This window comes from Ptychodera flava, chromosome 12 (assembly GCF_041260155.1).
Source record: "Ptychodera flava strain L36383 chromosome 12, AS_Pfla_20210202, whole genome shotgun sequence".
In the NCBI taxonomy this organism is placed as follows: Eukaryota; Metazoa; Hemichordata; class Enteropneusta; family Ptychoderidae; genus Ptychodera; species Ptychodera flava.
Genome location: NC_091939.1, coordinates 6939675 through 6955552, shown reverse-complemented (window position 1 = coordinate 6955552; position 15878 = coordinate 6939675). Strand labels below are relative to the sequence as shown.

The 15878-nt window shown below is 35.5% G+C and overlaps 1 protein-coding gene across 1 annotated transcript in view; it reads left to right on the top strand.

Annotated features, from left to right (window-relative positions):
• LOC139144832 (probable E3 ubiquitin-protein ligase HECTD4) overlaps nucleotides 1-15878 on the top strand; it is a 76925-nt gene that overhangs the window by 12105 nt on the left and 48942 nt on the right. The window contains 13 exon segments of the mRNA XM_070715625.1: nucleotides 4874-4982; nucleotides 6897-7035; nucleotides 7873-8085; nucleotides 8667-8829; nucleotides 9415-9573; nucleotides 9980-10093; nucleotides 10779-10922; nucleotides 11893-12119; nucleotides 12998-13065; nucleotides 13265-13345; nucleotides 13827-14003; nucleotides 14385-14505; nucleotides 15285-15473. Of these exon segments, the coding sequence (XP_070571726.1) occupies nucleotides 4874-4982; nucleotides 6897-7035; nucleotides 7873-8085; nucleotides 8667-8829; nucleotides 9415-9573; nucleotides 9980-10093; nucleotides 10779-10922; nucleotides 11893-12119; nucleotides 12998-13065; nucleotides 13265-13345; nucleotides 13827-14003; nucleotides 14385-14505; nucleotides 15285-15473 (1904 nt within the window).

Genomic DNA, 15878 nt, shown 5'->3' with positions numbered 1-15878 from the left:
AGGTATACACAAGATTTGGGTACAATGAATAATATACATGTATAGCATGACCCATTAAAAAAGGGCTATATAGAGCAATGTGGCCAATTTGAGTGTATACCTGCCTGCAAAGGGGTTATTGCTTTTGTGTTGTATATTAACATTAGTGTTTATGGTGTTCAAAAGTTGCTTCCTCCGTAGTTTTAGCGCAGAAAAAGGAGAAAGCAGATTCAAATATTGGTTGATCATTGTCTAATGGAAATATCGTACCCAGGACACACGTACACACGTACTTTGCTATGCAATGGCAGTGGAAACAATGCAGACGACAAAAAGTAACGCCACTGAATTGGTGAAGTGCAAGCCAAGCTCTTTTAAGGCAGCTTTATAAGCAACATTCTAAACGTTTACACTCGTTTTGTAATGATTGCCATGTATTTAATCTTTTGTGAGGTTCTAACGTCGATTTTCCTGCCATCTAAATATTCTATGTCTCCGCATTAAACTCCTATGCTACATGTTGTTCGAGAGCCCATTTTAGCATGGGTCAAACAGTTTTGATCAGCCTGTTCTCTTGTCCAATCAGAACAATGCATTGGCAGGACTGACATGCTGATATAATATAATTTCCAATTTTGCAAGATGCCCAGATATCAGCCTGTGCTCTTGTCCAATCAGAACAATGCATTGGCAGGACTGACATGCTGATATAATATAATTTCCAATTTTGCAAGATGCCCAGATATCAGCCTGTGCTCTTGTCCAATCAGAACAATGCATTGGCAGGACTGACATGCTGATATAATATAATTTCCAATTTGGCAAGATGCCCAGATACATCAGATTAGTTAAAAGATGTCTACTGTCATACTCACGCTTGCATTTGTAGGTTTATTAATTAAAATTTCAATCTAGAGTAATGGACACTCAGATTTTAGTCAGATAAAAGAAAAGTGCCCCAGATCCCAGCAGCATAAAATCAGATTAAGCTTTGAAATTCAATCTTCAGACTCTGAGTTCGAATTTTTTTTTCAATGGAAGTGAGACATGAAACCTTTGAAAGTAGGGCAGATAAAGAGGATAGTTAGATATTTTCTTTCTAACTGAAGCTTGGCAAGCCTTGGGCTGGTGCTAAGCTCATCTGCTGGTAGTACTTCTATTATTTCAAAAAAATTTCCTATCTCTGTAGCCATATATTCATTCTATGAATGGTATTGTTCCAATAAACAGATATGCCTCGTAAAACTCATGAAGCTTTTGTTATTTTGAAAAAAATGATGGTTTGAGAAGCAAGACTACCATAATAGTGGGTCATCATGCCAAACTGAATAAAAATTACAACAGTTTACTGTTGTCAGTGCTGCAGTGAAAATGGATTTTCTCCTCTGGTAATGAGGCATTGTAATTATATCTACATAATAAAACAGTACTCATTAATATATTTTGCATAAATTGATACTGTAGTGTCATACTTCAATTGAATATAAGATATTAACAGAACTCCACAGGGGCAATTTTGGCTTGAATTACATTTCATGATTTATAGTGACATATTTCTGTGTATGTACCTATCTAATTCACACCTTGCAAACAGTTGATTTCTATTGAATATTACAGTCACCGTAGGGGATGTAAAAGAATGTTGTTTTCTTTAAGACAGCAACCACCAGCTATAAATTGTAATATCAGTCACAAAACAATAATTTACTGTTATTATCATAATTTGTAATGTAGTATAATTTGAATGATAAGTTATAGTATATTATAATTGTTAGTCGAAAGAGGATTTCTTTGCAGTCAATATAAGTTGGGACTACCCACTCCTATGTCCAATTTCTGATATTTTTCCCGGGATGACAGTAAATATTCTATTGCCCCTTTGCAAATAATTGTGATTTATTTCTGTATAGGAGTGTGTTGCATGCATTTACATAGCTGATGTTCAGTCATCCAGAACTCACGATAGTATCATTTTGGGTTGGAGGTCTGATGTTTTTCAGACAGTACTTGACCTATGACCCCAAAGTTGAACTACCATATTTGATAGTAATTTTTACACGGCCATTTCCACAAGCCTCATTCACAAACTCCACAAAATTTTCAGTACTTTCTATCACTTGTAATAGTTCAAAGTTCAACAATTAAGTGATGTGTGCTTGTTGCGTACACACTTGAAAATTAAGCAAGCATATAGAATACCAATATTTACTATGCTTCAATGCTTGTTATTCACACTTATTACCGGTACGCAGTTACTGTAGACCCTCTTTTTCTACGGTCAATGCAGCAACTCAGTCACAAAGCGATGTGTGATTTTGTCGTTTGTAAATAAAACTATGATCGTGACAAGAAAACCATTCAAATACAGCACATATACATATATCATGTCTCACTACATGCAGTTCATTTGTATCTAATAGGTTTTATTACAGATACATAGCTGACATTTATTTCATGCTAATGCATTCGCCATAAGTTTGAAAATTCAGTTCACCCTAACCTTGAACGCATAGTTGATTGCTGTTATAGCTACAATATAAACTCGCTGTGGCTCTAAATATCTAATTTTAAGACTATATTTCAGAACCAATCTAAAACATTAACTTGCAATGCTATGAAATTCTATGCTGGCTAAAGTATGCTTTCTCAAAGGTTTTATTTGAAGATAATGAGAAATACTTTAAAAATTGTCAACTTGACATATTAAGCAAAAAAAAAATCATATTGAAAAAAGAATGTTACTCTTTATTTGTGATGCAAAGATATGGTTCTGTAGATATTTTCTGTGATAGTAGAATATGTTGACCACAGTGACACCTGCAGAATGAATACAAATTTTTGTCAGGCCTCATATTTAATCCTTTTTTCCTCCGCTTGATTGATAAAGCTTCAATGCACTCAATATTCCCTTCTATGAACTAATTGATCTTGTTCTGAAGTGAAGAATCCTTGTTGCACTCTCTCCCGGTATTGATATCCGTTACATATGAATCATCAATTCCTGTCAATAGATTTCTTTGTGATTTTTCCGTCAAAAGAGGACAGCTGGTGTGTAACCTCTGTTACTGAATGATAATGCGAGGTTGTTCAATGTCATGTACTTGCTACAAAAATCAATCATCTCCCACCATCTCCTTTTGCAGATGAAAATTCTCTTTTATTCCGTCTCCTAGATTATCTGTATTAATTCTGTACTTCAAGTACTAATTTTGGACTAAAACACTGTATGCGGAAATTGACATGGTCAAAAAATGCACAATGTGTAATCTTTTATAACATAATGTATGAGAAAAAAATTCAAAATATTGAGTTACAGACATAGCAATAAAGGTTGTATGGAAATGTGTAATATTTAACATAAAGTATGAGAAAAAATTCAAAATATTGAGTTACAGTCAAAACAATGAAGGTTGTATGAAAAATATCCAAGCACCTTGCATTTTTTCGTCTGAAATTATTGTGAATGCAATTGAAATATCAATGGAATTTATAATTTTGAAAAAGAAATATTGGAATTATGAAGTTAATCTCTTGTGGGATTATTTTTGTCAGTGTTGTTTTTGGTTTTAAGCTTTTAATATTGGGCTTTTTAGTGCTGTCGATGAACTTACGTATTAATCAATTAAAAATCACTTTGATCGTTTAAGCTAGGGATAATTCCATGGTCTGTATGGGTATCATGAAACAGTTCTAATTGCCATTCAGTGTGCATGGTCTGTTGGTCATTACAATATACTGAGTGGTCACGAATCAACATTTGAAGCTCAGACATGCAAAATGGCGATACTTTTACTTGCGATAACCTTGCTTTACGAACTTGCACTTGTATAGTTCTCATGAAATTGATCCTCAAACAGAGTGTGGCTACTTTCCAAAAGGCAGCAGAGCCTTATTCTAATTTTCCAGACTCGTCGGTAATCTCTGTAAATTTTCCCTTCGCATATTCGCATGGCACCTATCTGTCTCCTGAAAAGATGAGTTTTTCTCAATTCTAGACAGACCAATATCTTCCGAATCGTGACCAGTTTTGAAAACCACCATCCACCTGCTTGCTGGCGACCTCTTGTCTAACCTTTTATACCATAATGGTACTCAGGAACAGTAATTATGAATTGATGGGTTGTAGATTATAATAGATCAGTGCCTCTGAATGATGTCTAGAGATGCTCTCATTAACCTGTCGAGGAGTTCACTATATTCTGTAGAGGTGCCTGACATTTGATAAAACAGAATTGTGAACAACAAATTTTTTATTCATTTGTACTTCTGAAACATTAAACGAGACATGTAGCATATCTAAGCCCTGACGTAAGTCCACATTACATTGAGTGTACAGTACTTCCTTCAGACGTGACTGTCATATTTTAATGTGCACTTTGTGTATGTTAATAATGCATATGTTACCGTAAGATCAGTATTGGAATGCACGCCTGCAATCAAGGTGTTGGTTTAAAGTCAGACGAGAAAACCAATACCACAGCAATGTTAACTGAACCAGTCCTATAGATGGCATGTCAGCTTTCAATTGTTGTGACTTTTAAACAAATAAGAGATTGTGGCTTTTAATTGTTTGTATGTCACGTTTTAGATTTACTTTGTAGCAATGTATTAAACAGAAATTATCAGTGATTTCAAAAAATATCACAGTTTTACCATTATTTTTGACCCTTGTTTTGAAATGATGTTTGCAAGAATAACGAAAGTATTGCTTTGTTAACTGTTCTGATGCAAACCGTAAAGGTCACTGAGGCACAAAAATATATCCAACTTTGTGTCTGTAGTAGGCAATGTCATGTATCCATTGCTGTGTTCAGTAACCAATTTTAAATCATGATCAAAGCAATAACGGTTTATTCTTAATGGACTGCATGCACCTGTGTGCTTCACCCTGTAGAAATGGAAATTGGACGTAGCATAACAACTGATGGCAAATTTCTCTACACCACAAATTCTTCTGGTCGAGGCATCTCCAAGATCGGAACAGGACTTCATGGCACATTAAGGTAAAATTGATCGATTGAATGAATGATTGACTGATTTATGTATTTGTTTATTTATTCATATATTTTAATATAACTATTTACTTATTTATGAATTTATTTTATTTATTTATTTATTTATTTATTTATTTACTCGTTAATTTCGTATATGTTAGCTGCAGAGCACTACAAAACAAGCACCTGTTAGACTGATAAATTACAGCACTGCATGCACTTTCTCTACGTGATACATGCTCATGACATTCAGGTCAAACAGTAATGAGACCCTGTTCAACCTTTGGAATTCGATAACTCAGACCACATACCAGAACATGACAGGCTATTCATAAATATTGTCAGTTAATGGCACGTTGCTTTCCGATAGCTTTGCTATCCTGTTTCTTGGATGTCATAAATATCGGCATGATACTTTGTCCTGGATATTTGCCAAGACCTTAGTTGACCTCATGAAAACGCAAGGAAGCTATAATTAGTTTCATTAGAAAATTTGACTTCACTCATTCAGGCCCATAGTGAAGTATACCCTTTGCCCAGTGGCCTTTCTAGTGTTACAAAGATTTTGAGTCAACATCACAAGTGAAATAAGTGAATGTATCTTTGGGGACTGAACCCATTGAACTTATTACATATGCAGTGAATTTAAAGTTTACCCAATTAGGTCTTAACTGTGAGGAAGGTGACACTCTGATATATCAACTGATTATATAAAATTTAGCATAAGCTTCAAAAGACAATAGTCTCTTTCATCAGGTAGATGTGGCAAATACAGTTATCCTTGAATAAAAAAAGGTAAAAATCTGTTCACGTTCCTTCTAAAGGAAATGTCCATGAAATATAATAGTATGAATACCATGTCCAATTGATATCTGCCATGCACATCCACTTTTACAAGTAAACTAGGGACAATGCAATTTACAAACAATAGGTATTGTAAATTACACACACACAAACAAGTACATAGACTCCGTGATGCATTTCAGTCAAATCAGCAAGTGAAAAACATATTTGTACTTCAATTTCATGCATTGTGAAATGTGATTAGGTAACAGTTAGGGTCGTATTTCATATCAGACCATTATCTCAACACATTTAAAGCATGCAAAAGGATTTGCATAACTTCATTTTTTTTATACAGTTTAGACTACATAGGAGGATGTAAATTCCTTGAGTAGAGATGTTGTACAAAGACTTAATAGTGTTATTAAATGTGGTTTTTGATTGAAAGGTAGATAGCCATCAATGATGCACAAAGCATGCAGACTCGTTGTTTAGAGGGTTTGTTCAATTGCTCAGTTCGTATACAGTGAAGCAAAATTCACTTTGTAATGTGCTCTGACTTGTCATCAATTCAAAAGCTGTGAATTCCAGTTACGATGTGCATGGTTGTATTAAAATAATGCTTACCTCAATAATAAACGGTTGCATATTATCTGTGCAAGGAAACTTCAATTCTTCTTTTTCACCCTAACCAAGAATAAATATAGCATTAGCCTTCAGCCTTTTGGAAGCTGAACATATGACTTTATTTAAGTCATAAGGTTTATACGTCTTTTCTACAAATTCACAGATTAGTCCAACAAAAAAATATATGACATTGACTGATTAAAAAAAAACAATTCTGAGACAGGTGTTGGCTGCCTCTGAATGCTAGGGATCACTGTACAGACTTTTGATCAAGGAATCAAAGTACCACAAATTTACCAGTATTTTAAATTCTAAATGGCTGCTGTCCTCCTTGAAAATAACATAATTTTCAATTTTCTTGGAAACAAGACGGTAGAAACTGAATTCTCTCTGCAGATGTCAAAATGAACCCCTACAAACTCTATACCAGCAAAGGAATGTAAGATTCTGACAGTCCGTAATGTTGCCTTGAGGTATGTTCTGCCTGTCTTACGTTATTCTGTTTTCTTGAAGGGGATATGTGTATGCCCGCAACAGTGAAATCGAGACAGGATGGGTAGCATATGGGGACGGCTACCTGATACACAGGCCAGCAGAATATGACATCCGGCCGGCGCAGTTTGTACATATTATGGATGCCAGCTCCTTGAAGGTATAGGCACACTTAGATGTCAGTAAAATCTGTCTCTTGTTGTCAGTAAAAAAAAAATGAAATAATTTCTATCTTAATGAGACAGGAGTGTACATGTTAATATCCTATTCACAACAGATGCTGTGTCTTTGTTTGCTCATGTTGTGTAAATCCCTCAGGGATTTGAATGTCAGAGAGATGAATGAATAGCAATATTGATTCTGAGTCAAAAGGTACTGTTCAGACAGTCTGATTGAAGCATTGTAAAAAATGTATAAATTATGACTATCTGCGAAGTTTTTGCTTTTGATAGAACATCTGAATGATGTCTGTCATTTCTGTGAAACTTTTTTGGTCTGAAAAATGTTTCAAGCAGCCAAATCATTTGAAGTAATATGAAACTTTGAAAATCTAAAAAAATTTTTGTGCGATTGAATGATCTTTTTCATGCAAAACATGCTCAGTTCAAAGCTGAAAGTAATTCATGTACAAATGTGCTGTTCTTTGCACACTATTTGAGAAAGTAGACTTTTAGAGAAATGTTAATGTTCATGATTTATGAAGACCCTTATTGGCAGATTTGCAAACTGATACAATACTTCTGAATGCTCTTTGTAAATATGAACCATATAGTACTGTATCACCTTGGAAGCAAAATGTATGTATTAAAGTAGTTACAAGGGCATTTGTATAGTTGGAGAAAGTACGTTAAACAAATATTGAAAATGAAACAAAGAATGCATAGTGTCAAATATATACATATTTATGAGTAATTTACATATTTGAAATTCAATTGTATAAAACATATGTAAATATTTCCTGTTATAGTATCATTGATTTTTCCTCTGTCCATTTCAGGTGATGAGTCGTCTAATAATGCCAGAACAGTTTTTGATTCCGGAGAGAGCCAACTTTGCGACCATACAACTATGTGGCGATGGCACCTTCTTTTACTGGGTTTGGGTTCCAACACCCACTGTCGGGATTGATAAATCATCAAACAAGGGTCACAATGTATACCTAGATGTCTTCAAGTTAGAGGTGAGAAACTCTCAAATATGTAGCACACAATCCATGATCTATGAATATTTCAACATTAAAAATCAGTTGTTATCATTAGATTTGCATATTTCATCAATATTCATGGGACACTTTGCATAAATGAATATGATTATGTCACACTTCAGGCAATAGATGCAGATGTGATATGCTCTCAAGAATTTTAGGGTCAAAGAAGAGATTTTTTAATTGTACAAAATAGAAGGTTCACTTTCATCAAGTGTCCTCTGTGTAAAAATTCTCCATTTGAAAATGCTGTAAATGTGGTACAACATGCCTGTGGTCATGGAAGTTGCAAAGAAATTAAGTTAGCTTTTTCTTGTAAGTCGTGGAAATCAGTGCACTATCCACAAAAAATTGCTTGTACATGTGTGAAATGTCAACTATTATGAATGTCTATATGGCAATAAGAGCCATGATCCTCAACTTGTTGACATGTTAGGACTTCTGCAAAATGTGTTTTGAACTTCAGTGTTCCTCAGAATTTTTTTACAAATGTGATGGAAAATCCTGGAATTTTCAGGAGCCGGGATTTCACCATCCCTGTTTATGATTGCACTTCCAGGAAAAAGATGGGAAAGTTGTAGGTGTACCTGTCACTCAGAAAGTTACTTCTGCAGAGGAAAGATGAGACGTCAAAAAACATAACAGACTCACTGCTAGCAAGACTGAGACCTTACAGATCAAGCACCACGGCAACACTGGTAGCGTTAACTGGTGGATCTCTCACAACAACAACTACAAAGGAAGACCCGAGTAAGTGACAGTTTTGTAGAATTTCCCATGTAAATGTTTCATAATGACATTTCAGAACTTCTGAAGGTTATTGGCATCAAATGTTCTACAGTACGAACAATTGTTTGTATGTAGTCCTATGTTGAAAAACCTCTTCCACTGGTAAGCTAGCAGTCTGGCAATCCCATGCAGCCTACCTTCCTAGCTAAACTGATTAATTACTGGCTTAAAAATCCCTCATACTGAAGAAATTTTACATATATTGAAATGCTTATCCACATATACTGTGCAATATATCGCAAGTGTGCAGGCTCGCCAATGTAAACCTTGTCAATCAATAAAGCTTGTTGCATGCCAGTTTGTGGAATGTGTTTTTACCAGTATTAGCAAGAAAACTGGCAAAATTCCACTGGAATTATCATTATTATGCACATGGACAGTGTGCTCTCTAATTTACAACATTTCTCCACTCTTTGAGTTGATTTTGGAATTTCTTTCAGTCAGCCCATACCAGATGTTCAGACGTTTTAAATTATTGAGATTGCTTTATTGTACTTTTAAATGAATAATGATATTCCGATTTCATTGATTACATCAATATGACAGGTACAACAAGCTGTGGCATTACACTGAAGGTCCTGAGGAAAACTCCTGTCTACTGTTGTGGCACTGCTGTTGTAATGGTGACAGCGCCCCCAGGTGGCAACAGTAACTCCACAGCAAGATCTCTCTTCGGCAGCAGCTCAGGCCTGTCAGGAATGAGAAGTAAGTGCACAGACCCCTCCCCTCCCAAAAAATACCCTTGCTAGAGAGTGGAACAATCCTAGCAGGTAGTATACAATGTACTGGTTCGGGCCATGATTAAATAGGGCTTGAAGTATAACTAATCAGATAATATCTATATTTCAACTGTGCATGAGGTCAGTCACGATGGGAAATGTTTGAAGTAATGCTTTTATCTTGGTTTTGAAAATGGTATGAATAGACATAACCTGACCATTTCTTATTGAGACTCTATCATACATTCAAGAGATCTCTTTGTAAAATACAGATAGCCTCAAAGTGTACCGATTTATTCAGTAGAATTTCTTTAATGTAAATTTTGAGTCTCACTATTTCTGTTGTATGTGCTGTTTATCTGAGTGTTTGATTTTCTTCTGTGTCTTTGCAGCCCTAGGTGTTAATTTCTCATTCAATGTCAGCGATGGTCAGTTCAATTCCAAGAGTGAGTTATCTGATTCACCGACGTGTTCACTTGCAAGGGGAGCGTCAGTGCAAGGTCTAGGTAAGTATGGTCAGGAATTGACCTCTATGAAAAATATGAAGCTGTATCTTATAGATGAAAAAGATGTAAAAGAAATGCGTTCAAGCAATTTAAATTCACAGAAAAATTGTATGTTGTGTATCCATTTCTTACATGTAGAGGAGTCTTGAGATCTTGTCTAGAGAGTGTTTTAATTGTTAAAAAAAGTTTACGGTAATTTTTCTGATCAAAGTGAGTTATCATAATTGGTCGAGGTTTTCACACATCACTATGTACTTCAATTGGTGTAGAAATAGCATTGAAATTTACTCAAATTTTAGTATGTTTAACCAACAGTCAGCAAGATGGCATCTGTAGCAATGATAAAATGGATGAGTACTCAATCAATGAGACAGTCACGGTCTCAGCTGTGTGTGATGTTGTAATGCACCATTTTCTGTACAGCATGAAAATCATTTACACTCTGCAGGCTAAGATATACGTTACTGTGATGTTTATCATCAGCACATAACTTTTTTTACTTTCCAGAGTGGCTAGCATATGTAAGAAAAAATTAAACTGATGGTTAGTTAGATTACACAATTATTAGTACCAATGGAGACGTTCTATTTTCAATATCTTTTTAGAAGTTTATTATGGTGCCTGGATTCTTTGGTCAGAATATCACTCACTTCTCTGTTTTTCTGTTTATTTTTCAATATTGTAGGTATCTGCTATGATATGTGGAACAACATGCTTTGGACATGTTCAAGTGAGTGGATAGACCAGTGGTTTAACCCAGGTCACCAGGCATCTCATCATGTTAGTCAACAGCTTGGCATCCCCCATGTACAAATGGATCCACCCACAGGTGAATAAAAACATTCATGAAATGATGTTTCCCAGACAACTGTCACAGTCCTGAGAATTGGCAAAGTGTGCGTTTTGTAGAATGAAGGTTTATTTGATGCATCTCGGATGCATGGTGTTCTGAGCAAGTGAAATTTCTTTGGCAAAATAAGATTTTTAAAAATATAAACAATGTTCAAATGTTCTAGTAATACAACTGTGCAATCCACTCAGTACAAATAATCTCATGATTCGTTGTTCATGGTGCACAGATCTGAACAGGCCTCAGAAACTGGCAGGATTTCATAGAAGAGTCAACTTTAGAAAGATCACAGCCAGTCATATCAGCATTGTTTTTTTCTTACTGCTTTTAAGTCACTTTGAACTATTTATGCCAAAACTTATTGATGTGTTGATGATAGAATCCATCAGGTGTCACTACATTCACCAGTCAGCGTGTAGAGGTAGCACACATAATACTGCCACAGGGCAATGAGAGTGATTACATTATGAAGGTTACATGAGGTCATGCTGCAGTTAGGTTGTTAAGGCAGTATGCACCTCGAAAGTGAAAGACTTAAAAATGTTTTCTCAAACTTTCCTCAATGGAACTTGCAACGATTCTCTACCAAATCAAGAATAAAAATCAGGAGTCACTGTGCAAAATTTGATACTAGAGAAAAAAATTACCTAATATTTACCGATATTTGAAATTCAAAATGGCTACCATCTCTGTGTTAACTCTATGGGGAAGAATAAAATTTTTGATTTTTAAAAAACTAAGACAAAAATATTTCCTACCATTATTTCCTACCTAGAGCTTTAAAATGAGCCCCCCCAAGTGGTAGATCAAAAAAGAATTGTGCAAATTTTAGAGTCCAAATATCTGTCCCTGATGCACATTCCACCTTAAGCAGCAAGTAGACACCTGGCTATGTAATGCATATATCCATTACACAGTATAATGACAGTCCTTCTGTACTCTATCACAGATTCATCCTCTGAAATCTCTGAAGTGATCAACCACTTACTGAAGCATGTTGGTAGCATGTGCTGTCACCAGATCCACAGTGATATGATGGCAACTCCGTTGGGCAACATCCTGCTTCGTAACCATCCCATAGACTTGACGTACATGGTGAGGATATGTGACATCCTGGACAAAGCCATTAAAGAGGAAGATGTTAGAATCACAAGGTGTATGCTCATAGTACTTCAGGTGTGTGCTGTATTTGTTTTTGCAAAGCACCAGTGTCCGGAAAATGTTGGTTATTTTCATGTCTAGAAAAAGTTGTCAAGTGTATATATACACTTTTTATTGTATTTTATATAATTTGTGGGAAATACCTAAAGTTAAATCTGTAGATATAGAATAAATTATTTTTATTGGTGTAAAAAAGCAATTATGATGTTGGATGATTATTTTGTCAACGTTATCTACACTTTATGTAGATCAAGGGGTGGGCAAATCAACTTCAGATCCACAGGCCCACTCGCTGGTAGTCATATAAAACCACCAGCTCAGCCTCAGTTTCCACTAGCCCTGTAGTCAACATCTTATTACCATCTTAATAAGCCACCAGCCTATTGGGCTAGTAGAAGCCAAAAACTGGCTCATCCAGCCATAAAAAAAACTGCTTACCATAAGCTTTGTATTTGCTCAGATGGTATGTTTTCCTTTCCTTGATCCAACAAACTTGAAGCAACCAAGCTTTCATCAGCTACAAAAATACCAAATGTGTGAAAAAATCAATCCAGCTGTCGCTCCTCATGTTATGACATAAGATAGGAATATCATTAAGATTTCTAATAAAATTCATCAGAAAGTTCAAAGGACATTTGACCAATAAAGTGTAGGGAGGATCTCCTCTAGATAGCTGTAAACCATGGGCGACAACCAGTTTACAAGTTTTAGAAAAATTTTATCATGTTGTTATGCTGGATGTGCAGAAATACCAATGTTTTGGATGCAAATTTATAGCAAATTGTATTTCTTTATTTTCAAATTTTGTATTTCGACACGATGTTAATGAAATGGTTAATATTTTCTTCTTATAAATCATTCACTTATTGATTGGTTTATTTTCTTGATATCAGGTGATATTTAAATCTTATCTTTTCAACAATGAAAGAGACGAAGAGAAGGCCTTGGTTAAAAGAGTTGGGTAAGTTATTGGTCATGCTTTGTCGTTTTATATCACCAATTCCCAATTTCATAGAAATACCTTACTGTTAACCATTTTTAGTTTTGACAGATAAAGCTGGACAGCTGTTATTACTAGGTCAGATGCAGAAACATGTCACTTGAAATGTCAGACATATCAACAGACTAAATGTCACATTGTGGGTATTCTCATCTTTCAGATCCATAGTTTGGCACCTGTTGATTTCCATGAAATCTCTTGGCGTACAGGGTATTGAAGAAGACGCTTGTAAAGTCATCAGGTAAGACCGCAATACCGTGCTTTAGATAGCAGTTTCCCTGTTAGCAAATGTAGTCATTTAGATTGGGTAAGTTGATGTGACTGAACCAATAGAGGAAGTAATTGTAGGATTTTCACAAAAGTAAATTTTTATATCTTAGATAATTTACATGCTCCTTCCGAGACATATCTGACGTCATTTTGTTTCTGTCACCATCAGTTTTCTGTCTGCTGTCCCTCTCTCTTTCTAATTATGGTATATGTGCTTGTTTTGCCATTTCTTACAGTCTTAGTTTTGCAACTCTACTCCTTGCAACCCATGCCTTTGGTCAAATGTTTACTGCATTTATTCCACACCAGCACCCGAGTAAAGAAACTAGGTCTTGAAAGCTCATTCCAAATAATGTATCGAAGTACACAGTAACGCCTCAAAGTGAAAGCTACACCACATGAAAAAGAGAGAGTTTCAGAATGAAAAACTTTTGTGTTTCATTGACTTTCAGTGCTGGTTCAGCAGTGTTGTATCCGACACCAGAAGACCAGAACACTTTACTGCACAAACTATTGACAGAAGGTGATATGAATCCCGGCTTGGCAAGACTGCGTGATATGATTCTCATAGATATGTCAGAACAGTTGAAAACTGATGCTGAAAGAGGGGAGCTCAATACAATGAGCAGGTAGTAGCAGACGACATTTTCTGATACGTCAGAATTTTCTGAAAATAAATTTCAAAAATTTGTGTACTTGTATTTGTAACTTTTGCCCAATTGATTATTAATGATATGTTTTGCAATGTGTCAAAATTTCCCATCAACATTTGTTAAAAAAATGGGGAATTTTTCCAAAAATTAGTTCCTGGAAGGTTTATTCAAATGAGATGAATCATTGTATTAATTGCAATTTAAATAAAGAGATAAGTAAAAAAGTATATATAAATGAATAAATAAATGAAAGAATAAAGAAATATAGTATGGAGATACCAAATAAGCAATTTTTCAGTTAATAAAAAAAATTGAAATCAGTTTGTTTATAATGAATAGCTGTTGTTTTGATTTCAGATTGAATGATGATTTGGTTTTGTACATTTTGAAAATTGCTGTGAGAGAATCGTGTCTGTTGCTGAGGAGGTGTCAGACTGCCAATGCTGAGGACTTTGAATCCCAAGTTGCCAATGTTCCAGTGAGTATTGACTGTGGCCCGACAGTGTAAAGATAACGGATGGTGCCAATAACTTCCCATGGAAAGAGATTCGTATAAATCTTTATTGATATGTTTTTGGCTATCACATGTCATACCAGTGTCCGTATGGTGTATTGGATGTAAATTTCATGATTACAACGTTTGTGTACAAATATGTGCTGTTCTGGTTTTAGCTTCAACCCATTCTTGGAGAGCTAGTATTATACACTGTTCAGAGGGTTGTAAGATAGTTTCTCTCCTTCCTTCCTGGGTGCAGTAATGGTATCATGTCTTGAGCCTATCGACAAATCAATCAATCGAGCACTGTTGAATCCTACAGCAATCGGCCTGTGTTTATCTATAATCCATCAACACAGCTCTGTTGTGAAACATATTTCTGTACTGTAGTTTGTTGAAAGAGTTATCAAGTTTTGTGGAGCTTTATTCAAATCTGATGACAGTGGGCAAAATTATGTGGTTTGTCAGTGTCCATGACAAACTTACAGTTTTGTGTTAGCTATCAGGCACAAAATATGGTAATTAGATTTTTGACTGGTAATTCCTCAGTGTTATAGAAATTCAAGATGGCCACAAAGTCATGTGACCACAAGACATTTTACAAATCTAGTAGGCCATATTTGCATCTCATAGCCTAAACTACCATGTGATATAACTAAGGAAGAATATGGAAATTTAGACAATGAGGCAAAAAGACCCAAACTTGTTGCGTTATAAGTTTCCAAACAGAGCTTCATTTCATCATTCTGCATCTGTTACAGCTGTCTTCCCCATGTCTGCGTTACATGATGGCGTTGCAGTCATACTTACTCAGACAAGCAGTACTGTATGCCAAACCAAAGGAGGAAAAGAAAACTGAAGAAAGTAGCAAAGATGAAACAGTTTCATTAGATGTCATTCAAGTAGCAATTTTATCATTGTCCAAAAAGATCTTCAGTGGATGTGAAGAGGTAGGCAACTTTTTGCATATGTACACTGGCTGCTATACTGCACCTAATAGTGGTTGCATGGTACCTTGCAGGGTTTGACAGATCTGGTCATCTTTCCTTGATGTGAGGATCAGTGTCAAGCCACTGTTGTTGGTCACCTAGCTGAGTCGTCCTGGACCACCAGAACAGTGAATGTACTCCAAACAATGTAGTGGTACTTGACCTTGTTGGACCACTGATTATGCTGATCCCTGTTTTCATGACTACTTTTCATGCAAAAATAGAAAGGAGGTCATATTTTTGCTGTGAAGAACCCAGTAAAATTATGGATTTTGATTGTTAACTCCATGACTTGTTATTTTGACATTCTGGTGAGAAGAAAAAACACAAGACTTGTTTCACATGTCACTGACACATGCACAAATA